Below are 26633 nucleotides of genomic sequence, written 5' to 3'. Positions count from 1 at the left end.
CCGGTGGAGAAGTCCTCGGCGGCGGTGATGCAGGATCTCTCATCCTGTCGTCTGTGTCTGTTGTCGCTGTGTCCGTCCCTGCCCACCTAGGAGGGGTGGGAGAGGGGCAGCGACGGTTGGAATGGAGGTGTAGGGTGTCTCTTCTTTGTGGGCGGTTGCTCCGGTGTCAAAGGGTAACCACTGGTGGTGCCGCTGGTGGCACAGGTTGCAACCTCCTCTGAATCTGACACCAGCATGTCGAGAGGATATCCCGCAACAAGTCTCTCGGGGGCACCTGGGGAACAGGGTCGCTGGGCCCAGCACCCATGTCATCGCCTCCAGCGGACGTCTCCGATGTTTCCATCATCGTCATCGGCACCACCCTGGATGATGCAGACAGAAAGTATATCGTTGGGCGAAAATATGGCAGTGCCCTGGAATACCTCCCCACCCGCCCAGCCCCCCTTCTTTGGGTCCTGAGGGGTCGGTATTGGGATAAGGTCTGGCATCCTCTTCCCCAGAGTTTTTTGTACCGGTTTGGCCGAAGGCTCCCGCCTCAGAGGAAAAGCCACTCTGGCCATCATTGGGGCACTCTGGACCGGGTCAGCCCCTTTCGCCTACGAGAGGGCGGCAGCAACCACCGCGATTGAAGAGGACGTCTTGGCCTGGATCACCTGGGCCTTCACCGGCAGGTCGAACACCTTGCCCTGCTAGTCGACTTTCTCTTGGATGAAGAGCTGAAGCAGTGGCTGGCGATCGAGGCAGACAGACTATTACCGCGCCCTGACCATTGCGGGACCCACTTGCGCGGCGACCACGATGGAAGCAGACTTGCAGTGCTTGGCCTTGTCTTGGGCCCTGTGGATTGTGCACCATCAAAGGACTTAGAAGTCCGATCAGGTTGGCTGGATCCGGAAGAGGCATGCCCCTGTGAACCACCCGGGGTAGAGGCTCTGGCCTTGAGCCACATCACCAACCGGACTGGTCGATCCTTCATGCAATTGGAGAACATAACTCACAATCTTCTTCCTTATGTGTCGGGTGTAGACAATACAATCTGAACGCTTGTCATCTGTGAAGACATTACGCGAATTACAGCTGGTGCACAGCTTGAAAAGGGAAGATCCGTCGTTCTCTGACATGATCCGGCACGGTGTAGGCCTGATGAACTTCTGGAAGCTTCCAAGAAGAAACTTGACGATTTCTGCCCTTGAGGGGAAATGAAAGTAGCCGAAAAACAGGTCCCCGTTAATCGGATGAGTAAACGATGGAGCACACTGGCTTGATTGACCAAAAACAGTTTTCCTACCAAAAAAGCACACAAAAAGGCAGAAAGGTCAAAGAGCAAAACACGAGGACTCCCAACATTTGAAGGTGCGGTAAATATCTGAAGATGGCTGCCTGAAGAGGGGCTTAGATAGAGTGCAGTAATTGGCTGGGGACAGTATGACCCAGAGCTCAGTGATTGGTTTACAGTAGAAAGACAGTTTGGAAACCAAACAAACTTTTCTTTTACCAAGGATTTCCAGCCTGACAACTGGGAATATTCATGAACATGTGAATCTATGCCAGACCCCATGCTGGAGAAGCCAACTGTCTCTCATCCAGCTCCCAACCGCCTGCAGGCAGTCCCTTAGCCGAGTGGCATGGGAAGGGTGAGGAAGATCCAGCTGTACAATGATTCGAGTATCATCAGCATTAGAATAGCATCTGAAGCCGTGGGAGCTGATAAGAGCAACAAGAGGCTGGATGTAAATATTGAACAGGGTGGGGGAGAGCCCTGCGGAACCTCACAAAACAAAGAGGATAGAGCAGAGAAAAAAGACTGAAGCAGTGGTGACTGGGAGCGATTTGAGAGGAAAGAATAAAACCAAGATAGAACCGAGCCGGAAATCCCAGTGGCGGAAAGATGACTGAGCAGGATAGAGTGTGAACAGTGTCAAAAGCAGCCGACAGAGTTAACAAAATCAATGCTGCCACTCCAACCTGGTCAGAAATGAGCGTCAAATCATCCAGCAGGGAGACCAAAACAGTTTCGGCACTCCGACCTGGCCTAAACCCTGACTGGAAGGCATCAAAAAGGTGTGTCTTCACAAAACCTCCCAAGCAAGGGGGCAACCAGTGATTCAAGTAGCTTCATAAAAAAAAAGGAAGGAGCAAAATAGGGCGAAAATTTGCAGGAATCAAAGGATCGAGAGAGAGATTTTTGAGCAATGGAATAACCAAGGCATGTTTGGAACAAGTTACTTACCTGTAACTGTTGCTCTCCAGCATGGGTCTGGCATGGATTCACATGCTCATGAATATTCCCCGTCAGGGGAATCCTCGGTAAAGAAAAAATCAGTATCAGTTTTGTTTCTGATCTGTCTTTCTTAGTAGTAACCAATCACTGATCTCTGGGTCATACTGCCCCCAGCCAATGACTGCCCTCTCCCTAAGCCCCGCCTCTGGCAGCCATCCTCAGATTTGGTAGCACGCCAAGTGGCAGTATGACCAAGAGAAGAGCCGCAGAGTGCTAGGTGGGAGGGTTTGCATGTGAATCCATGCCAGACCCATGCTGGAGAACAACAGGTAAGTAATTTGTTCCTTCTCCAGCATGGGGTCTGGCACGGATTCACATGCTCATGAATAAAAGAATACATAGCAGTATACACATGCACAACCACGGATGTCCAGCAGGGGCACACCAGACAGGAACGCCATGGTAGCAGCGATCGCTCTGGTCAAATGGGCTCTCGGACGGCCGGGCAGCAGTCGGTTTGCCAACCGGTGACAGTGCATGATGCAGCCGGAGAGCCATCTGGAAATGGAAGTCTTCGAGAGAGCCTTCCCTTGATTCACAGACCCAAAGTTCACAAACAGTTGTGAAGTCTTCCGAAAACTCTTTGTGCGGTCCACGTAGAACTTCAGCGCTCTTGCTACATCCAGCGAGTGCAAAGTCCTCTCGGCCGGCGTCGAAGGCGACGGGAAGAAAACTGGTAACACCAAGGGCTCGTTGAGGTGGAAGTCCGACGGCACCTTGGGCATGAAGGAGGGGTGCGTCCTCAGCACCACCCTTGTGTCATGAAAAGTCAAGTATGGAGGCTTGGAAGAGAGGGCCTGGATCTCTCCCACTCGTCGTGCGGAGGTGATGGCCACGAGGAACGCTGTCTTCCATGACAGGAACTTCAAAGGCACTGAATGCATAGGCTCGAATGGGGCCCCCATGAGCCTAGTCAGCACCACATTAAGCTCCCACGCCGGGGCAGGAGCCTTCACCGGCGGGAACGATCGGAATAGTCCCTTCAAAAATTCCTTCACCAGGCGATGAGACCACAAGGACGCCCGTCCCGTAGTACTGGTATATCGGGAGATGGCAGCCAGATGTATTTTGATGGAGGCGTGAGCAGTCCAGCTTTGGCCAGCGACAGTAGGTACGGCAGTACTTGAGGCGCCGTAATCCGCAGAGGGTTAATCTTTGCACGGCACCAGACAGAGAACCTCTTCCATTTATGACCGTAACAATTGAGAGTTGAGGACGCCCTGGCCTTTGCAAGAACCTCTCTGCAATCAGCCGGTATATCGTACCCTCCAAACTCTAGTGCTGCAGAAGCCAGGCCTGCAAGTTCAGCGACTGTGGGTCGTGATGGAGAATGGCGCCTCCTTCTCTAAAGAGAAGATCGGCGTCTGCCGGCAGCTTGACTGGTGGGGACGTTGACAAGTCCAGAAGGTCCAGGAACCAGATCTGCCTCGGCCACGCTGGTGCGACGAGGATCATCCTGCACCTGGACTTCTTGAGCTGGTTGATGAGGCGGAGCAGCAACGGCAGCGGAGGGAACGCGTATAGAAACAGACCGTCCCAGGGGAACGAGAAAGCATCGGCTGTGGGAACCTGCTGGCGAACCTCTGGCACTTGGAGTTCGTCGCCGTCGCGAACAGGTCGATCTGGGGTTTGCCCCATCGTTGAAAGAGCCGATCCACTTGATCCTGGTGCAGTTCCCACTCATGGCACGAGCGCAGCTCCCTGCTGAGTGAGTCAGCGATGGAGTTTTTTATTCCTGCCAAGTGGAAGGGAACCAGAAACATCCCCTGGGCGACGGCCCAGTGCCACAGATCCTGGGCCTCCTTGGATAGGGCTGGGGATCTGGTGCCCCCTTGCTTCCGTATGTAGAACATCGTGGTGGTGTTGTCGGTGAAGACCCTCACCACTTTGTCCTTGAGGGACGGAAGTAACGACTTGAGATCCCAGAACACTGCTCGGAGCTCCAGAATGTTGATGTGGAGAGACCTCTCCTCCGAGAGCCAAAGGCCTCTTGCGTGGAGATCTCCGATGTGGGCCCCCCCCAACCCTCCAGAGAGGCATCTGTCGTCACCGTCTCCTGAAACGCTGGAGTTTGAAAGTCCGTGCCTGTAGTGAGGTGAGCACGCGTGCCCCACCATAGGATCGCCCGACGGAACTCCTCGTCGAGAGGGATCCTGTCCTCGAAGCAGCCCGTTGCCTGAAACCAGCGGGCATCGAGGAACTCCTGTAGTGGACGCATCCGAAGTCTGCAAAGGGGTAGAAGATAGATGCATGAGGACATCATCCCGAGAAGGGATTTGATGGACCTCACCCTGGCCACGTCCGTGGCTAACAGGCGCCGCACCTTTCCCAGGATGGTCTTGGTCCTCTCCACTGAAGGGGAGGCCAATTGCCCCACTGTATCGAGCTTTGCTCCCAGAAACAGTGCTACTTGCGATGGAAACAGGTAGGATTTGGGGTAGTTGATGGCGAACCCCAGCTCCGTGAGCAACCGGACGGTCCTCGCCGTGTGTTCGACGGAGAGTTCCCTGGTCCTTGCCCGGATTAGCCAGTCGTCCAGGTAGGGGTAGACGTGGATCCCCTGCAGGCGCAGCCGCGCCGAAACTGGTGCCAGGCACTTGGTGAAAAACCCTGGGTGCCGACTTTAACCCGAACGGTAGGGCTCTGAATTGGTAGTGGCATCCCTGAACCACGAACCTGAGGAACCTCCTGTGCCTTTTTAGAATGGGGATGTGGAAGTAAGCATCCTCCAGGTCCAACGACGATAGGAAGTCGCCTTCCTCCAGCTGTCCCGGCACGTGCTGGAGGGTGACCATCCTGAATTTCTGCGCCTTGATGTATTTGTTTAACCGACGCAGGTCCAGGATGGGGCACCAACACCCTGTCTTCTTTCTGACGAGGAAGTACCTTGAGTACACTTCGGAGCCCTGGAGCCTCCTGGGGACGAGCTCGATGGCACCTTTCTTGAGCATCGCCCTTACCTCCAACAGCAGTTGAGGGACGTGATTCTCCTTCCTGGCCACGGGAGGAATGCGAGGGCACTTCTTTTGGAATGCCAGGGTGTCCAACACCCAACGGTCGGTGGAGATGGACTCCCACACGCTGACGAAGTTCGTTAGCCGGCCTCCCACCGGGGTGCTTCGGTGGGGGCCCGACAACATGGCCGGGTCAGTCTTGCTTGGAGGCGGCCTTGCCGCCTTGGCCTCCTTGGCGACGACGGCGGGATCCCCCTTGCTTGCCGCGACCTCTGTAGTCCTCCTGGGAAGAGGAGCGGGCCGCCTGGCGGTAAGTGGAGGAGCCACCGCTGGATCCTTTGGAGGCACCCGGTCTGCCTCCGGAGCTCCGAAAGGGCCGTCGCTGTTGAAGCACCCCTAGGGCCCGGGCCGTCTCCGAGTCGGTCTTGTTGGCCTGTAGAGACTCGTCCACTGCCTTACTAAAAAGGTTGTTGCCGTCGAACGGCATGTCCAACACTCTGGTCTGGACGTCCTGGCGAAAGTCCGTCGCCTTGACCCATCCTCGTCATCGGAGGCAAACTCCGTTGCCCAGTTGGCGAAATCCGGTATCGGCAATGTCCGTTGCCACCGTTATGGCGTGATCCGATGCCACCTCGCCTTCCTGCAGAATTTCTAGGGCCTCCGGCTTCTTGTCGTCAGGCAGGAAGTCTAGCAGGGGAGCTATCTTGAACCAGAGTTCCCTGTCGTAGCGGGCCACGATCGCTAAGGCATTGGCCGCCTTAATCGTCGTTGCCACCGACGAGATGACTCGTCGTCCCATGGAGTACAACTTCTTGCCCTCGCTGTCCGGCGGGGAAGTGGAAGTTGAAGCCGCCACATCCGCTGCCTTCTTCTTAGCCGCTGCCGAGACGACAGAGTCCGGCGTGGGCTGTTCCTGAGGCACAAGGGGGCGGCATCGGGGACTCAGTACTTCTTCTTGTACCTGTGCCTCTTGGCGGGTGTCGTGGAAGGGTTCTTGAGGACAGCAAGCCCCTCGTCCCAGATGTCGTCGAGCAAAGGCACCGCGAGGACCGACTTCCTCTTGGCCTCTCGTCCTTGGTACAGAAACCCTTCCTTTTTTTTTTCAGGGCAGAGCAGGAAGAGCTCGGATGCCCTGGTTATCATGGTGTGGAAAGAGCCAATTTCGTCGGCTGGAGAAGCCTGCAAGGGGTGGGGGTGATGACGGGATGTCCACTGTGTCTTCGCCGCCGTCATCGTCCGTCCCCGTCGCTGTATCTGTTGCCGTATCCTCTAGGGTCCGGCGAGGGGGGTGAGAGGTCCACAGGTCTCGCTGGCACGAAGGCCGGAGCAGGGTGGACTCTCCTCCGCTTGTTCGGAGGGCTCCCCGACGGGCCTGGTTCTGGATCCTCCGTCCTTATCTCGGTACATAAGGATTGGATTGCCAACATAATGGCTGCCGAGCTATCCTGGGGCTCGGGTAATGGCTGCGATGGACGGGATGGCCGCTCCACTGGGCCCTCTTCGTAGCTATCTTCGATCATGTCAGCAGGGATCGAACCTTCTCAAACCTCTCGTTGAGGCCCTTCTCGGTTTCCACCAGCTCCTCCTCAGAGGCTGATTCCGAGTCTGTAATGGCCACCGGCCCCCACCCTTATTTTTCTGCCGGGGACTTCACGGGGGTCTTAATGATGGGCTGGAAAGAGGATTCCCTCCGCGGTGGCAGGGATACTCTGGGCCCAGAGGCCGTTTCCACTGGCGTAGTCTCAGCCAGCTTCGCCAGGGTCGCAGCGACCACTTCGATAGAGGCCTTTGCCGGCTGGATCAAAGCCCTCACCACCTTAGGTGCGTCCTGGGCCTTCGCCTTGGGGGGAGGGTCAGCGCCTCGCTCCCCCTTCGAGATCGACCGGGTCCGCTCCAGCGGCTTACCCAGGTTCTCGGATTTCCTCTTCCCCGAACCAGAGCGCTGGCTCATGGTCGAACGTACCGGGGAAGTAGCGCCCTGCCTGGCAGCCGAAGAGCCCGACCTTTCGGCGCTCCCAGTACCCGCGGTGCTTGGCCTTCTGTTGGGCCCCCGTCGCCGGGGCGCCCTCACAGGACTTAGAAGCCTGCTCAGACTTTTTCTTCACCTTCTCACCTGCTGTGCCCTTCTCCAGCCAGGCGGAGAGGCGGGAATGACGATCTTGTTTGGTCCGTTCCGAAAGGTTCTTACAGAACGCACAGTCCTCCTCCACGTGCGTCTTGTCCTCATGAAGGCAGTAGAGACATCGCGAATGCTCGTCCTCCTTGAAAACGTTTTGTAATCCGCATCCAGGGCAGCACCTGAACAGCTTGGATCCGGGCATCGAGTTTCCCTTGTCCTGGGGCCATGTCCGTTGAGGTAGGCCGCAGATCTTCCGGAATCCTCCAGGAAGTGTAACCTCGATGAAAACTTCACCCTTGCGGGGTGTAGAAGAATTCCGAAATGGGTCCCCGTTGTCGGAAGTAGACACAGTGGAGCTTGAGGCTCGATTAAACCGAAAAAATGAGAAAATCTCTTGAAAAAGCGCGAAACTCAGCAAAAAACTCGAGAGCTAAAGCACGAGGACTCCCAACACTGGGGCGTGCGGTAAAAATCTGAGGATGGCTGCCAGAGGCGGGGCTTAGGGAGAGGGCAGTCATTGGCTGGGGGCAGTATGACCCAGAGATCAGTGATTGGTTACTAAGAAAGACAGATCAGAAACTAAACTGATACTGATTTTTTTCGTTACCGAGGATTCCCAGCCTGACGACGGCGAATATTCATGAGCATGTGAATCCATGCCAGACCCAATGCTGGAGAACAGGGACTTCAGTGGCACTGCACAAAAGATGCTGTGTGTCACAATACAAAAGCAAATGCCTATGGAGTTTACCAGACTCCATTAAACAGTAAGAAACACAAAAATCCTAGTCAGAACAACCACGAAAGTGAGAAAAAAAGTCCCAATCACTCAGGAGTTAAAATTAAAAAGCCCCAAGTCCAGCAAAAGAGCTAGGAGTCTAAGGTTAAAGGGAATTGGCACAGAAATGAAAATTCTCCCTAACAGCCCCAGAAGCCCTATACTAATTTGTTCCTGCCTTACAAAACTCTGGCACTTTGGTGAACTTTTGGGCACAAAGCCCCATACATCTCAGGGATGGACTTTTAAAGTTAGTGTTGTATCTCTGTGGACCTGCATACTAATACTTACTGTCATTTTGCAGGGGTTTGTTATGTATTGTGCCCTTCTCCAGTGATTGTATATATGCATCTCTTATTTAGTGTTTGATATTACATGCTAGACATTTGTTATATGGCCATAAATAAATATTTGTATACCCTATTATCGAAGTGTGTTCCTTGACATTTCACTGTGTGTACTCAATGAGGACCCCTTGCAGGCTGACTGCCTCTTCAGAATTAGCCTTGATCACTCACCTTGCTACCTTGAAGTGGTTTTGCTACTGCTCCCAGAGTTGTCTAACCAACTCCATAGGCATAATCTTTTCCAATTTTGTCCCAAAGCACCTTCAGTGCAGTGGCACAGAGAAGTCTTTCAGACTTCACAAGCTTTAAATACCTTCTCTGGGATCAACTACTGTTTCCCAGAGCAGTAAAACGAAATTTCTACTTCGCATTGTACTTGCTACACCCAATCTTACAATAGTGTGCTGGAGGAGTTTACTTAGTAACCCCAGTTTCTAAATACTCATGTAACATTTGTTATGTTACCCTTTCCTCAATTGACTGGCTGGTGGCAGTGGATTCGTTTTGAACTACCTTGGTTTGCGCATTTACTGCGACCATTCGCGGTTTCGTGATAAAGTAACCGCGGAAGCCATCCGTGCTAAAATGGTGCCCAGTCCTTTTTCGCCAGGTCTTTGTGGGAAGGTCCTTCTGGAGAGTTTCTCTGCGCGCCAAACCAGGTTTGGTCTCTGTTCATTTTGCCTTTGGTGGGGTTTCTGAGAGAAACCCGCCTCTGGCGCTCGAGTGTCTGGGGTAGGCAGGAAGTGAGGGAGGTGCCCGAAATTCCGTGTGCTTAGTCTCCTAGGATACCCAAATGCACACTAGGGCGATTGGCTGGCTGACTGTCCAGCAAGGACAGCCACCCTGCTGGGTGAGTGACAGCTAGGCTGTAATGAATGGGAGAGAACTGAATAAAAGGCGTGTCTTTTGGCTGGAAGGCAGAGTGGATCACTGGATGAAGGAACCGAAGAAGAGCTTGAAGAGGATGCCTGCAGCAACTCCTGGAACGTTGGTTTGCCCGGTGAAGTCCTGCTGCAGTGACTACTTGTCAAGTTTGCATCGACAGAGAAGCCCCTGCAAGGACGACTTCTCCCTTTGAGTTGGTGGGACCAATCGACTCCAAAGTAAGCCACCTGGACACCCATCTCGGAACTGGTTGAATTTCCACAGAGTTGCTGCACGAACCGTATAGCCAGGGAGATGGACACCAGATTGTGTGTGTTACTTTAAAACTGGCCTAAAGCTTTTGGAAGATTCTCTGGACTCCCACGAAGCAGGGCTGACCAAGCCTGAGCCACTTCAGCAGAGTGCGGGACTGCAGAAGTAAGGACAGTCCACCTTGACAGCCAGGAACCGCGCTTATTGCTGTACCGCAAGGAGCTGAAACGCGAAACAGCCACTGAAAGTGAAGTTTGCTGGTTGCCAGTTTTGACAGTCCCAGTGCAGTGCAGGAGTCCCCCGACGTCCTTCCTCTTGTCACCGCGAGTGAGGCCCAGGAACAGTGAGATCCGCAGAGCTGCACAGGAACAGAAGTCATCAGCTGCATTTTTTTCTTCTTTCTTCTTTATCAGGGTAATGTAAACCAAGTCTAAGAGAACTTACTTCTTACTGTAGAAGTGCTTGTAACTTCCATAACTCACAAGTCTAACCAGCTTGGGCCTTACATTTGATTCTTTTTTATCAAAGACTCCCGAGAACTTGTGTAAAGGCCTTTCCATTTACTTACCTGAAGTACTGCATCCTATACAAAGTCTTTTGCCCATTGACTTTGTCTTAGCCTATTTGAATTGAATGACTCTTCTAAGTGCTATCTGAAAGTATCTGACCTAATTATCAATATTTGTAATTTCTTGTGTTCTAATAACCTTTGCCTTTTACCAACTTTTTAAGAGTGTTCTGGATGCCAACAGTAAGATATTAATGTCCCCAGCACCCTTGTCATTGAAGTCATCCGGGGGTGTAGGTTGTGTCTGTGGGCCATCCCAAAACGGTCTTGTCGGATTCAGAAACTCAGTGTACAGTATTGAAGTGTATTTGTATTTTACTAGTATATTGCTCCCTTCTAAAAAAGGCTTTAACTGAAATACATAAATTGTTTATGCAAGAAACCTTGAGTGCAAGCTTATTTGAATACCTGTAACTGTGAATCCTTGTGGAACTCCACTACAGCTCACATTTCCCCTCTTGAGATAAGCATGGTTGCTCAACACGCTCCCAAAACTGTTTAGTACAAGCTTATACCAAAGGTTGGGTTGCCTACACCTGTAGTCAGTTGTTTGTATAGTTCCCAGAGGGTACAGCATTCAAACTTTGCCTAACACCCTTTGATCCTTGTTCTCCCCTCTGCACCACTGTAAAATCTCAACGCTGTGACTCTTTTGGGATCGGGAGACTGTTGGGGGCTTTACTCTTTGAAACTTTGATCCATGATCATTCGCTTGCATTATTGAAATACCGTAGTGCCATAATCTTCCAATGTACCTCAACACTTTAAACTCTAGCATTACTAGGGAGAGTTCTTGATGTGTTGACTGCTAACCCTGCTGCCTATCTCGCTGATCATTATTCAGACAGCACTAACTTGCCACTCGCTTCCTTTGCTGTTTAACAAACACAAGTTGGACTCGAGACAAAGGCTGCAAAGTCCTCACTGGGGACCTATTGAAAGTAATCGATAACTTGCCACAAACACCAAATAAAAATAAAAAAGGGAGAAAAAGAGTGGGAGGAGGAGAAGGAATAAAATGATGACGGAGCTTCCAGTCCTGTTACTTGACCAGTCAAACGACCAAAGTACAACAAAGCCCAAAAAACTTGCTAAAACTTAAGAGGCCGAGCACGACCCTAGAGACGAAACACCCCAGATTGCTCCTCAAGTTTCCAATTCAAAAGTATATAATTTTGGAAGACAAGACCCTCACACTAGACCTCCTGCAAAAAAAGTGAACCGATCCCAATGGAACCCACAACATTAACCTCAGCTATGTTACACAAACGAAGATTCTTCTTCAGAAAACAAGATCAGGAATCTAACTAATACAGCGATGCTGCTGCCTGGTTCTCCTAAGAATTTACCTCCTAGTCCGGAGTTTGTCTGGAAAAACGTATTGCCCTGCATTCTTTGAACCTACAAGTAGACTGTGGCACTTTGGGAAAGGAGAGGAGGATGGTCCGACTGTTACCACAGACTCCCCCATGTAATCCACAAGTTGCCCGCTGCATTAACATTGAGGCACCACAAGTCTTACAAGGTCCTAGAGATATTGATTCCAATAGAGAAAAACATGCTGACGAGACATCACTAGCGGATGAAGAATTACTGGCTGCTATGGACAGCACTGAACTACTATCAGAGAAAAAGACAACAGCAATTAACACTGAGCGAAGTACCGGTGAAGTACCGCTTGTACCGGGTTGCTATGCGTTTTCTGCTACGTTCACCTGGATTATCCTTTGTTGATGGACTGCCTTTACAATCAACGGTACTAAGACGTTTGTTCGTTATCAGTGAACTGATTTCTTACTTCGGAATTGTGGCCCTAATATCTTATATTTCCACTTTTCTCTTTAGATATTAAATGAGGGCTTTGGAGCAACTTTCTTGTTTACCACGCAGGCTCCTCCCCTTTTGGGTATGTGCCTTTAAAAACAGGCACGTGCGTGCACCGAGCGAAGTACCGGTGAAGTACCGGTTTGCCGACTTCGTCACAGAGACGTGGCAACGTGGGTGACTTCGGCTGGTACTTTAGACTCGTACGATATACATCCCTCGGCTTCGGAATAGTTGACCATTTTGGTGGGTGAATATTAATATGGCTTCTTTAAGAACCGGCATGCTGCCTCAATTTGAGGCGCAAGTCCAGGATACTAGAAAATGTTCTCCCATTCCCAACACACGGAAACGTGCGGCAACACACTTGTGCTCCACACCTAGTGGTCGACCGCATTTGAAAATCCCCAAAATGCTGCGAAAGACAGAAGATTGATCGACAACGTCCAGCCGCCATGAATCCCGCTCACAATGCTGCATCTGAACCTACTACAGCTGATTCCGCTATAGGCCCTTTAAGCAAGGAACTGATAGTGTGGTAAACATGCAACAGGTTGATTGCGGGGAGGGAGCGGATGTGGGCTTTGGCAAAAACACCCCTAGATGATTTAGACTCCACCTTCTGAGCATGAAGCTCCTTTACCAGCTGTGGAAAATGCAAAGAAGCCAAGTAATTTGACTAATACATCGGTGTCAGACAGTATGATTTTGGGCGCTGCTCCTACATCGCCTAATATGGTGGCTTTATGCTCACCAGTTGACTTACCTCAGAGTGATATGGCGGTCAATGACTTGGAGTCGAACAATTCCCGTTTCTCGGCACATACCTTGGCAGAAAATCTATCGGGATCTCCAGTCTTATTTGCTGAGATTAGTCATCCCTATTCCAATCTCTCAGCATCATACATTGATCCCACACCAAGGAGACCCCGCAGTACAGATAAACCGCTTGACTCAGGGGTAAAAGGTGAGCTCACAAAACCTATTGGAGATTACATTCCATGCCATGAATGTGGCGTTACAGTCCCTAGCCAACCTTTTTGGCACTTTGGATGTCAAGTTGTTGGCCCAAGCTAATCAATTTGAAAAAATTATGTGGCAAAACGAGATCATCAAGATTGTGAGCCGAGATACAGGTTCTGTAGGCCCTGAATTAAACAAGAATGTAAAGTGTATGACTGTTGCAACATAAACTTCTGTACATTATGTGTTTTTGGTACAGGATGCTATGGAGAGGGAGCCGTCCATGGTACAGGATAGCCTAGGGTCAGGGGAATATGTTCCCTCCTCCCTTCCACGATAAAGTTATAATGGAGGGTACAAATGGGGTTCCAGATGTGACTGTAGAGCAGCCACTAATTGTGGGACAGGTTAAAGAAGCCTATGCCATCTTTGCCCCAGGACACGGCGAACAGAATGTCCCGGCACCTAAGGCAAAGATAAAGAGGGCTATCGAACAAACTACCAAAAAATCAAACATTTTTGAAAAGTTCTAACTCCACATCGACATCTAAATAGCTTAATAGATTTTAAAAAAAACTGCACACAAAAAATCTGCTAATAGCCTCGAGTGCTATTACAAAACAAAAAAATGTACATTTAAATCAGGCTAAAAGTACTAATAGCTTGCCGGCCACAAATGTAAATGTTTTATTTTATGCTCCTTTAGATGAATTGATTCAAATAGTACATGAGATGGATAATAAGAACATTCCAAAGTTGGAATCCAATCTCTCAGACTCATCAACAAGGAATATGAGAAGTGGGGAAGCTTCTCAGTCTTTAGCTGATCATCGCCAGGAGATACGCAAAGCAGTTGATGCGTATATGGCTGGGCATCCGCCACCAGCTATTTTGGGCCCCTGTCAAACACATGTTTCCCATTCTATAGCCCAACAGCAGTCCTTATTACAGCCAATAAAGCCTGCGGCAGAGGTGTCTAAAGATGTGTGTTTGGCGGATTGCTCTCCAGCTCCTAAAGCAATCACAGGTGCCATTAAAAATAAAGAAACTGATTTGGAGGTACCCGCTATAGTGAAAAAAGTACATTTTGGACCCCCTTGTGATGAGGGACTAAAGCTCATGGCTCAAAGCAGGTGAGCAGCACCGTTTTAGCCGCTATACCTCCCCAACTTCTCAATCTAATTGATAATGTCTTATCAAATGGGCAGACTACCTCTGATCCTCCTCTGCCCCAACGAGTTAAAAACAGCACTCATAATAAACCGGAGAATCGGTTTTTGAATCGAAGAGAAAATCGACCTGCAACGTATTCATTGGTCCTGGCCTGCAGACCATGGCCGAACATTCAGTATGACTTAAGTCAGCGAGTGGTAATGGGCATTTTTCTGATGTACCTCTGTTGAGGATATAGCTTCATCAGATATAAAGCTGGTCGAATTCATAAATAAGCCAAACCTAAACATAGTAAAACTCTGGTTGCACTCACGTGTCATTCAGAACACCATTTGGGCTGCGAAAAATCAACTCTATAGGTTAGGCTTGGAGGTCTTCACAGAAGGGTCAACACAAATGAGAATTGTGCCTCAATGGAAAAACAAAACCTCACATAAAACTAGCACTATGAAATCTAGTCTTCAAAACTCGAGTCCTGCCCAATGTACAAAATGTAAAAATGAATGCAAATAACTAGCATCTCCACTAAAGTCACATGAACTTTCTTTTTTGAGTTGGAACACGAGGGGGTTTCGTCACCTGCTAAATAATATTAATCATATTGGCAAACACGCTGTAGTACTCTTGCAAGAAACGTGGATGCTAGTTCCCCCGGTATGATACATCTCAATCCTGTGCTTAGAGCAACCCGGGGCAGATGCTCCTCTGGACTCTTAACTGCTGTTAAAGCAGGTATAGGTTTAAGATCGGAGTCCTGGGCAGCCCCCAATGCATATATGCAGTTGGTGAAACTTTTTACACAGTCATCTGTTGCTTTGATCAATCTTTATTGGAACCCTTTGGGAATCTCAAATACGAAGTTCATTAATGATTTGAATGACCTAATGAATTTAATTCTTTTGTATGTTTCTTTAGTGTATATCATATTAGCGGTTGATTTCAACTTGCAATGTATGATAGAGGATGCCGCTTCAAATGGAGTGAGGGTGCAAATGTGGAGGAGCTTTATTGAATCTCGAAGTCTACATATGTTGAATGGAACATGCATGTTTGATTCCCCTGCACATTTTACGTGGCGCAGAGGGAAATCTGCTTCCCTTTTAGACTACATCTATGTTAATCATGCATTGTTATCAAGCGTCTCTGATTTGTGTGTTGTAGCAACTAATGAAAGCGATCGCGACATGCTTAGAATGAGATGGATGTCTGGAAGCACAGGTATGGTCAGTAACTATGTTCACCCAGGGTAATATTTTGGTGAACAACCAGCAAAACAGACTATGATGGTCGGAGCACCCAATCATAGCTTTTGGTTCTCTTCTTACCAACGAGTTAGACAAACATTGCCTGGTAGGTGCGCCGCATAATTTAGTATATAGTGATATGATGCAGATGTTCCAATGCCATACACATGCCAAAGCTGGACCCAAACCAAAGCTGCATGTTTACAATCAAGAAGTCGAGATGTCAAGATGAGAAAAACCCTGTATAGGCTGCAAAAACAACAAGTCTTAAAGTACCCAGTGGATCTAAGGGCACATATGCTAATAAGATTACGTACCAACTACAAGAACTGGATACACAGCCAAAAGGTTTCCCTTTATCAGGTTGACGGTGCTCAAATGTTATATGCTCTTGAATCTAAAAACACAGCAAACATATGGGCCATACTAAATTACTCTATACATGGTTCGCAAGTAATCGTTCAAGCAAATGGGGTATCTGAAGCAAAGTGGATATCACATTTCAGCCAACTATACTCGCTGGTTTCAGGGGGCAGCAGTTTGAATTCGGCTGTTGTGGCCAACGCATTTCATCTGGAATTCCAGTTAGATGGTATGTCATGTTCAAGTAACATCCGGAACTCTGGGCTTCTATTCTGTTTGACATTTTCACTGCTATCAACCGAACACAAAAGCTGCCCCAATCCTGGACGCACTAGATTGTTGTACTGGTATATAAAAAAGGGGATCAACTCTTGCCAACGAGCTATAGGCCAATAGCCTTGCTGGATGCCCCAGGCAATTTTTTTAGCAGGCTTATCTTGAAAGATCTAAATGCTTGGACCCTAAGTGTCGGATGCAAGATCCTTTCTAAGTGGGGTTTGCAGCGGCATTGGGCACATAACCTAACATTACACTTAATATGCTTAAAGCACAATATGCGCAGCGAAAGCGTCCGTTATATGTGGCATTTGTAGACATTAAAGTTGTTTTCGATTCTATTGATCGACTATTATATCGGAAGCTGGAGCATTATAAATCTCTGCCCTCCCTACTTGCGCTGATTATGCACCTTCACACTGATACAATGCAAGTTAGCCTTTCCAATCAGGGGCATTTATCTTTGATTTTCTCCACCTTAAGAGGACTCAAACAGGGGTGTATTTTGGCCTCAACACTGTTTAACCTATTCATTTTAGATATGGGGGAAACATTGATAGAGGTGGTGGGAGATGCTCCGACACTCAGTCTTCAGAAAATTATTTGGCTTTTATATACGCGGACGATTTGGTTTTGTTGTCCCAAACACAGAGTGGCCTTCAAATTTTATGCGGAGGCAAATCATTTATCGATTAACACTGAAAAAACACAGATTCTTATCTGTAAGAATAGTCGCAGTACCAGATACCAGATATAAATGGAAACTACACAATACCAATTTGCAGGTTGTTCTCCAGTATAAATATCTGGGATTGTTCATTTCTTGAAACGCCGAACATGATATCTATCTGTTGGATTTAAATAAACTGCGTACATTAACATTACAGGCAAAAATGTTGGCATATAAATATGGGAAATTTTCATATAAACATATCATGTTTTATCAGCAGAAAGTAATACCCACATTATTGTACGGATCGGAAACGAGAGCCCCGAAAGATGATGCAGATTGGGATAGACTGGAGTCTCGGTTTTGGAGGAAAGTCTTGCAATTACCAAACTGCACTCCATTACCGATAATACGGTTTGAATTGGGCCTATTGTCACTTCATTCACGAGTTGTGTGGTACATGTGTTCTTTATTGAGAAAATGTTTGGTGGGCATTTCAGCGGCAAATTTGTTGAGTGTAGTTGCACGATACCTATTGGTTTCCAATGATTATTTTTCCATCTCATTGGCGTCAGTACATTCTAAATGCCTTGACAGATGCGTCAGTTACACTGGAAATGCTTCTTCAAAACACTGGGTGAGCCAAAATCAAAATGTTCCAGTTTGATCGGTGTTACAATCAAACAAAATGCTATAGATATAAAGATTTTGATGTATTGTTATTTGGGTCCAAACGTTCTAGTGAACCAGCTGATCATCTGTTAGCTTGCCCCTCTCCTCATATTCGCACCCAATACATGCGATTTAGATTTAACCTTTGGCCCACTAGGGATGTGTTAGCCAGATGCAAGCAAATACCTTGAGCTCAAAACTATTGTTGCTACTGCAAAACCATCTTGAAAAAAAAAACCTTACAACATCGAATACTGGTCTGCCCTTTGTTAGTTGCTGAACGCAATCTACATTTCAAAGGGTTGTTCGCCATCTTTCGCCCAGTTGAAATAAAGCAAATTTGGCAAATGATTTTTGTGAACACCAAGCAGGCGACGAGTAGCGATAGTTCATTTTTTGGACTCGATTCTTCCGGTAGTCGGAAGTGTGGTAACTGAATAACTTCATCTTAGTTTCCTTCTTGCTTTTTTTCTCTGTTCGATTGATTGCATATTCAGTGATATTTAGCTTTAATTTGAAATCATGGAATATGAGTTTTATTTTAACTTTTGTGACAGATTTTAGTTTGTATGATTATTTAGTTGATATTTACTGATTATGAATGATCTGATATAAAATGATAATGATGAAATGTAACATTTGAAAGGTTGATTTATCAGCTAACCAAATAAAAAATAAAAATGAACACTGATTTAATTGCTGCCCTCACTTTAACTTTAACACTGCATATGAAACTGCACGAATCACTCAATGATCAAGTCAGAGATCAATCGATATTAATCGCTATGCTTCACTCAAAGCTTATATTCATTGAAGGCTTTGTCACAGCCATTCAAACTAACCTTGATAAAAAATGAGGAGGGTATCTCCAACATCCTACATAGCATAATTTAATCTGTTATGAAAGATAAAACCAAAAGAAAAACTGAATCTGAGAAAATTGATCTAACAAGATTTGGATAAACTACCAAGGGGGTTGGTGGGTTCAAGGATGTGGCAACAGAGACTTTGGAGTCCTGGGCTCCTTCAACTACAGATAGAGCCTATGAGTAAATCAGACCAGCTCGTCAAGGAGAAGGATGATCCCCAAAATGCAACAAGAAAGGGATTTCGAAAAAACAATCAATGGAGTCCGACTAGAATGTACTAGAGTGACATCTGGAGAATAAAAATCTCCCACCAGTGTCCAACCACCACAACTTAATGGAATCACACCCACGCTGGGTTTGGATTTGGAAGTCGTTGGAGGTGCATGCTCACTGCAGGATTTAAACAAAAAAAAAAAAGAAAAAATCCAGCTTCTTTAAAAGGTACCCATAGGACAAAGATCAGGGTCCCGCAAAGAAACTGAAATTAGACATTTTTTCAAAGTTGAAGTAACGAGAACCCCCCCCCCCCCCCCCCAACTCTAAAAAGACAGCTCGTAAAAGCCTCAGGGGCAAAACAAAAAATTCAACAGAAATTACAGAAAACCATAACAGACTCCTTGAATAGAATCAAGACAAACGACAAGCAACTACACTTTGTCAAAAATTCAGAAGGGTTAACTAGGAAGGTAGTAACCCATTCCCTGGCAGGTGACGTTATCTTAGGGCGCACTCCTAGTAAACAGCCTGAAGCGGGTGAGATAGCTAAAGGAACCTGTAAATTGAAGGAGGTCGCTAGGGAACACGATAGAGACGAGGACATAGAGTTACTTCTGGATTTATCTACTCATTAACGGAAGGTGAATCCAACATTGAGGAAGAAGAGCCCGAATACCGATCAGGAAAGGCTATTTGCTTACAGGTCACCTTAGATCATGACAAGGAATCCTGCTACGTGGATTCCTCAGACTTGGATCCTACGGAAAGTGCACTTACACCATCAGTTCACACCAATCCAACCAACAGGATGGGGCCCTTCTACGTCCTAAAACGGAAAATTGGTGAAAAAAATATAGAGTAAGACAAACCTATAACTCACCCTATAGTAAGATCAGTTACTTTTAAACCCTCAAATGAGCCAAAAAATAAGGAGGCTTCCCGAATAACGGAACCATTGAATGTTGCACGGAAAAAAGCACCTCCAGATTCTGACTCAGAATTAGTTGAATGCTCTTCTAAGTTTGTACCTTTATCAACGAGAGTCCCCCGTACCAGAAGCCCAACAAGAAACAGGCGAACAACAAGACATGCATAGAAGATGAGGTGCCTTCCCAATTTCTGCCCCTAAAACCTAAGGCACGCTCACAAAACGACACCACTCAATTCTTAACAACGGAAGAGAAAAAAGAATATTGACAAAAGACATGAGAGCTGTTTTAGCGAGGCGAAAACGTTGACCAAAACACGAAACTCCAATTCAGACCAATCTTTAGGACCCAGATCGTAAAGACAATTTATCCTATCATCTACTATTAGAAAATGTGCACAGAAGAAATGACGGACTGGTGCTAAACCGAGCCAACATATTACGCTTGTGCCACTGTTTCCCCGAGTCTGAGAAATATTGACTCCAGTGACTAGTGACTTCCACTTGATCAAATTCCCAGAGGAGGAGAGAATGGACAAAGTTATAATCTATGTCGCCTCCAAAGATAGAAAAAAACATCACAGAAGTTGCTGGCAAGCTAGTACCTACGGGATTCGAGCTGTTAGAGTACAACACTGAAGAATCCGAAGTGGCAAAAAATAAAGAGCCAACATTGGGCATCTAAGGCCTCTAAAAACTTTAGACATTCTCCCAACATCGAATTTCGTCAACAGGAGAGAGATTTAAGCAATATAAGTTATCCCTGTTGTCAATAAAATCTAAAATGAACTGTGGCAAATAGGACAAAGAAGCATGCGACTAAAGGGAGAAGCCCCCTAGAAAGTAACAAACAAGAAGAAGGCGACAACTGGTCATGGCTGGCAGGGATTCAGGCAAGCAGAACTTCGACTTCATAGCCGAAAACAGAGTAGAAACACAAGGAGCCAGTCGGGAAAAATATGTCTCTTTAGGCTTATGGATTACACAAGGCTTTGCTCATTTATTTTCTGCTGGAGATTTGAAATTTAACAATCATGAAATAATTTGTCTCCAAAAAACTTGGTTGTGTGAAGCTCCATTACTTGACGGATAGGAGGTATCCATCAACCCTGCAGTTAAGGGGAATAAGAGGCGCCGCATGGCAGGCCCCTTCATTGCTCTAAAAAACATACAATTTAAAGTGGATAAAAAGTTTCACCCATCACCTTGGATTTTAGCGCTCCTTATTTCAACAGGTTTAAAAGAACACAAGCTGTTGAAAAAAATCACTCATCAACCTCTATTGGAATACGGTGGGGATGAGGAGTACGTCAAAACAGTATTGGACACTATGGATAGTGCTAGGGAATTGTCATCGAATTTTGAAACCCTCATCTGTGGTGACTTAAACATCCACTGTTTTGACGATAAAGCCAAAGTTCTATCTAATCGATTAATGAATCCTACTCCACAAGTAGCTATGGGATTTACTTGGAGAGATGAGATGAAAGAAATATCCACATGGTGAATGGTCACACAAAGGATGACATTCCGGCGAAATGTACCTGGAAAAGAGGTGCAGAACAACAAACACTGGACTGTTTGCCTCAGAGAACCTATTTGGCAATTTGACAGACTTCACTGTGAGACCTTCGAATAAGAGTGACCATGAGATATTAACCAGGTTCATTGGTAACCGGCCCATTGTGATCCAGAGTACAACAAGTTGTTCGCTTTATGTGCAACCTGGGCAGAATAGACTCCTAGTTGAAGATGAAGCCGAGACCAGGGATGCCAAGACTAATAGACTGGAATTATACAAGGAGACTTCTATGGGTTCCTCTAAATGTGGTTTTTAAACGAAAGCAAGCATTTGATATTGACATTAGACGGAAAAAAAAGCTCTCAACGCTATCTTGATCAGAGCCAAGAATGAACGTTGGGATTTGAAAACAAAAAAATTAAAACAATACAAACATTGGTTAAAGAACCACAAATGGCTTCTGCATCAAAGAGACGCTCAAAGGATGTTGAGCTTGATTTCTTCCAAAAACACTAGTGGAATATAGAAGATATTAAAGAACTTTAATACCCCACAAAATTCCATATTGCTGAATGGAGTATCGTCCGCAGCTTGAAATATTAACTTCGAGACTGTTTAAATCTGATCACCCTATAGGGTTACAGCACTACTCAAACAACCTGTGGTCTTTTTCGACAGATAAAGCCAAAATCAAGGCCTTAATATTATCGACTGTCGTGCCCATATTCAAGAAGGGCGATAGGGCGTATCCATCTAACTCTAGACCTATCGCCCTTCTTGATGTTATGGGCAAGATCTTTGGTGCCTTGATTTTGAGAGCCTTCAACACCTGGAGGACTAGTTAAGGTCTATTCGACAAGTGGCAAGCAGGCTTCAAAATGGGTATAGGAACTGCCCTGAATTTGTTTTTGATAAATCACATTAAGTCTACTGTAAAAGCAAAACCAAAGACTAAGGTCCACATGGCCTCAGTGGACCTCGCGCAAGCGTTTGATATGATCGAAAGATACAAATTGTGGGCAAAGTTAAAAAAAATGGAACTGCCCAAAAGCCCTGAGAAGCACTTATGGTCCTGTACACGAACACCACCATGCGTGTCAGATTGGATAAAAAAAGGCAACCTCATCGAACAAATGGTGACAACAAACAGACTGAAACAAGGCTGCAGAAAAGCCCTTACGCTTTTCAATCAATTCATCTCGGACATCCCTTTAGCCTTTGAGAAGATCAGAATGTTTCCACCAATATTGGGAATGGCTGCCGTTGGTCGTCTGTTTTATGCAGACGACCTGATCCTGCTTGACCGAACCAAGTTAGGCCTACAGAGGCAACTGGATGCTGTGGCGAGTTATCTAGACGTAAACAGTCTAAAAGTGAATGCCGCAAAAACAAAAATTCTGAAAGTCTCTGGGAAAAAAATCATCCACAAACCTTCTGGGAAACGAGCATGGTTCTTTAAAGGTGAAATTCTCGTGTACCTGGGGGTTTGCATCAACAACAGTGCAATAGAAGCACCTCAAGAGACCAGGTTAAGATTACAAATGAGAAACCTCACCTCGCAGGGAAAAATCATTGGAAAGAAATACTGCAAGTTCTCCATGCAACTGGCCATTCACTTTTATACCACAAAGGTACCTATTATAAATGATGGCTCTGAAGCCATATTATAACTTTGACCAAAACTGGAAGGCACCTACTGGAGACAGGTGTTGGCCCTCCCCTCTTGCACTCCCATTGATCTAATGCAAGAGGAATTGGGCCCTAACTCATTCTGGACAATTGTGCAATGGAAGATCCTGGCCTCATTCCGCAAATGCCTCTTGAACGAGCGGGAAGGATGCTTTAAGGTTTTGAAGCAAGCTCTCCAACAAGACCTTGATAAGATTTTAAATGCCTGGAAGAACAGTTGCCTGTCAATCCTGGAGGAATTGAGCACTTCAGAAGAGACCTTAATGTTAAACCCAGCCAAAGTAAAAAAAAAAACAACTTTTGGATTTACACTAGAGACAATGTTCGTTCATTGAAGCTGCATGGACAGAAGAAACCAAAGGGCAAGAGGGAATCCTCAGGAGTATTTGAAAGAATTCCCTTGTAGTATGCATAGAAGAGAGTTCATGAGACAGACTGAATCTAATGCCCACCAAAGAAGTACTGGAAGCAAGAAAGCCCACAGCTCAAAGACTACATATGTAGGGGGTGTGGAGGACTAATGGAAACCCTACAACATCTGATTACGGTATGCCCCACATTGAATAATCAGAGACACAGATGGTTGGGCCACTTTGTCAAGAAATCTACAACAGGAACGTTAGTTGAGTGGTGGTCCCTCATCCTGTACGGAGAGTGCTAAGCTTTAAAAACAGCCGTTCTCTGATGTTTTAAAGAATTATCTATGTGAATAGATAAAACACACGCAATCGTGGGGGGTGATATAAGTATGCACCCCTAATGATTTTTTATTTTCAGAATTTTTCTTGCTTCCAATAGAAGAGTGTTTACATTTCTTTTATGTGTTTAAAAAAAGTTTGTTTTATTTTTCTAATAAGCTTAAGGTTTTCTTTTGTAAAACCAAATGCTAAAAATAAAAAATAACAGTGTGTAAGTGTAATCCCTGACCTTGTACTATGTATACTCAAACTCCCCACCTATTGAGACTTGGTCTAGACCACTCTTCCACCTACCTTGAACTGCCAGAGTGGTCCCTGACACTAAACTAGGTTGGCCTTCTATACATCTGTCCACCACACAATGATGGGGTAAAAGAGGGCATGTTTGGAATGATGGAAGAGAACAGGTTGGAAGAAATTCTGTACCCATCAGACACTGCTGTGGCTGCTGCAGAAATTAGCCCCAGATTTGTCATTAGCTGATTAAGGTTTAAATTGGTTTTCCAAATAATAAAGCATACTGATGAAATTATTCCAAAAGTACCACAGCAGATTTCACATGAACTGTGTGCTGCATATAGAAGGGACCAATGATCAAAACAAACCCACAAACCCTTAATCCAGAGCAGTTTATCAGGGGGAGATGTACCTTTGAAGGCTCTGAAGTATCCATGGCAGCACCACTGTCAAGATCAGCAGACTCCCCTGGTACAAACTCTACATGGGAGGGGGAAAAAAAAGCAAAGTAGCTTATTTAGTTTATTCCTTGCAAACAAAGTGCCTGATTATTTATTTTTTATTTGTGTGTGTGTATGGTTTACATTTATCAAGAAACCTGTTACACCAATGCATAAAAAAACAATTATTTATTGATTATAAACACCAGTGTGAGCATTATACATATCCATCCTACAGGTTATCAGTTTTCAGTAAAAAATAAAAGAAATGAAAAAAGGGTTAGTACACATCTTAATAAATCTAATCTATAAAAACCCATCATTCACAGTATTTTTAAAATCAAAAATTGCTCAACTACTACCTGTATACGGTTCCATAAGTGGAACCTTAGACAGGATCATAGCATTCTCCGAAATTATGAAAGACCAAAACTGATCAGAATGTACTCTGCCTATATTGGATACAAATTTGTCATAACCTACCTTTTAAAAAATGTTAAGGTATGCGCATTGTGTTGGGAAATGTCAAGTGGTTTCTAGATCAATAAAACAGATTCGATAAATATGGGACTCGTAAGGTGTTCGAGCAGGTTTGCCTTCTTGAGTGAAATTATCTCCACCTGTTAGTTCCTGCAGCACTTTTTGCTGGACTCTTGGTTTTTTGTCCGATTCTACTGAGTAAATGGAACCCTTTTCCAACACTCATTCTTTTACTCGAGAAACCTTTTTTCCCCCCCTCTTTTTGGTATATTGTTTTGGAGTCATGCTTTCCTCTGCCTTTTCTGGCATCTACATTTTACTGAAGTAGCACACAGCACTTCCGGTGCAGTGTTACTGGAAGCTCCAGGAGCTTCCACTGTAAAGTTTATTTCCCCCTTTGTTAACACCCTTTTACCAAGGAGCTACCTGTACTTTCTTTTTTGAGATCAGCACAACCCACCTTATGTGGAGTGCTGGAAACATTGTATCCTTTTCCCATTTCTCCAGTAACCTTTTGGTCTTCCTTTTCAGGTGGGTGACAGAACCGTTTGCACAACTTTTTGAGAACATTTATCTCATGCTGTCATCGCAGCTGCAATGGGGAACACCAGGATCACCATTGGCCCAAAATGGAAGCTGTACTTTCAGTCCTGAACAAGATTGCTTGTCCTTTCTTGGGTCTTCGTCTACCTACCTGGGTGGGTGGGGAGGTTCCTCTAATTCATCTGTCTTCGCATGACATCCCTTGGAAAGCCAGTGAAGGGTCTTTGAGTGACTGGCAGGACAGGAAGTTTGGGGGTGGTGGGGGTAGACGGGGCAACCGAACACCCCCCCTCCCCCCCCCCCCTATTTCTTTGTCCTGCAGAGTGTCTGAGAAATATCAGTTCCGACTGGGTGGCTGGCTGGCCCCATTGGACAGTGTTGGAAGGAACCAACACTTTAGAGTCAGGTGAGATATCTTTAAGGCCCTATAATGGACTAGGGGGGGGGGGGGGAGTGGCACTGGGAGGGCTCTCTCATGCAAACAATCATATAGACATAGGCAAGCACTGAAGAAGGTAGTTATTGTCTAAGATAAGGCGCAATTAACTATTAGTTGGATAGATTTGTAATGTCAGATACCAGGCATTTTAAAAGCTTAGCTAGTGCTGTGGAGGAGTCAAACTGCTCCTCCTCCCCAGAAGGAATGTGGCCTGTGGGATCTAAATAGACCACAGGCTTAGTGCACAGTGTTCATCATGGCCAGCACGAACTGACTCACCAGATGTCCACTGTCCGTCAAGGGTCCATGCAGGTTAAAAATAGGACTCATGTTTTTTGTGGCAAAATGTAGAATGGGATAAATTATAAATGTAAATCGTGGAGGAAACTACAGGACCCAGATAACGTGAGCAGGAGGAGTGAAATATGGTAAGAATGAATGAAAAGGAACAAGCTACTTACTTGTAACTGTTTTCCAACATGGGTCTGACATGGATTCACATGCTCATGAATATTCACATTCCCAGTTGTCAGGCTGGGAATCCTCCGAAAAAGAAAAAACAGTTTCACTTTTGTTTATAAACTGTCTTTCTCCTATAACACAATCACTGAGCTCTGGGTCATACTACCCCAGGCAATGAGTGCCCTCTCCATAAGCCCCTCCTCTGGCAGCCATCTTCGGATTTGGTAGCATGTAAAGTGGTAGTATGACCAAGAGGGGCAGGAGGGAGGGTGTGTATGTAAATCCATGCCAGACCCATGCTGGAGAACAGTTGCAGGCAAGTAACTTGTTCCTTCTCCAGCATGGGGACAGGCATAGCAGTACATACACAACCACAGGAGGTGGCAAGGCTCAACAGCAGCAATTACTCTTACCTCCTCACCAGGCTCTCCTTCAAACTAACTGATTGCGTAGCACTGCTTGGCCGACTCTTCCCTGGAATCCCTGTCGACGCAGTATAATTTTATGAAGATGTGCGTAGACCTCCACGTAGCAGCCCTACAGATGTCCAGCAGGGGCACACCAGACCGGAACGCCGTCGTATTTATTTATTTTTATTTATTTGCATTTATAAAGCGCACAGAACTGCCCTGAGGCATCGTGGCGCTGTTACAGCAGGCTTAAGCTTAAACATAGGTAAAGAGTAACAGTCGGTTGCAATAATACATTGAAAGGTAGTACAAGATCGAGAGGGCCAGAGAG

General features: G+C 46.3%; 1 protein-coding gene across 1 annotated transcript in view; it reads right to left on the bottom strand.

The window, feature by feature from the left end:
* Positions 1-26633, bottom strand: part of PSMD4 (proteasome 26S subunit ubiquitin receptor, non-ATPase 4) — a 498575-nt gene that overhangs the window by 22648 nt on the left and 449294 nt on the right. The window contains exon 9 of the mRNA XM_069650246.1: positions 23941-24008. Within this exon, the coding sequence (XP_069506347.1) occupies positions 23941-24008 (68 nt within the window). The remainder of the gene's footprint in view (positions 1-23940; positions 24009-26633) is intronic.

The sequence above is a fragment of the Ambystoma mexicanum genome, chromosome 1p (genome assembly GCF_040938575.1).
Source record: "Ambystoma mexicanum isolate Mex_15411 chromosome 1p, UKY_AmexF1_1, whole genome shotgun sequence".
NCBI lineage: Eukaryota > Metazoa > Chordata > Amphibia > Caudata > Ambystomatidae > Ambystoma > Ambystoma mexicanum.
This window is presented reverse-complemented; position numbering and strand designations above follow the sequence as displayed.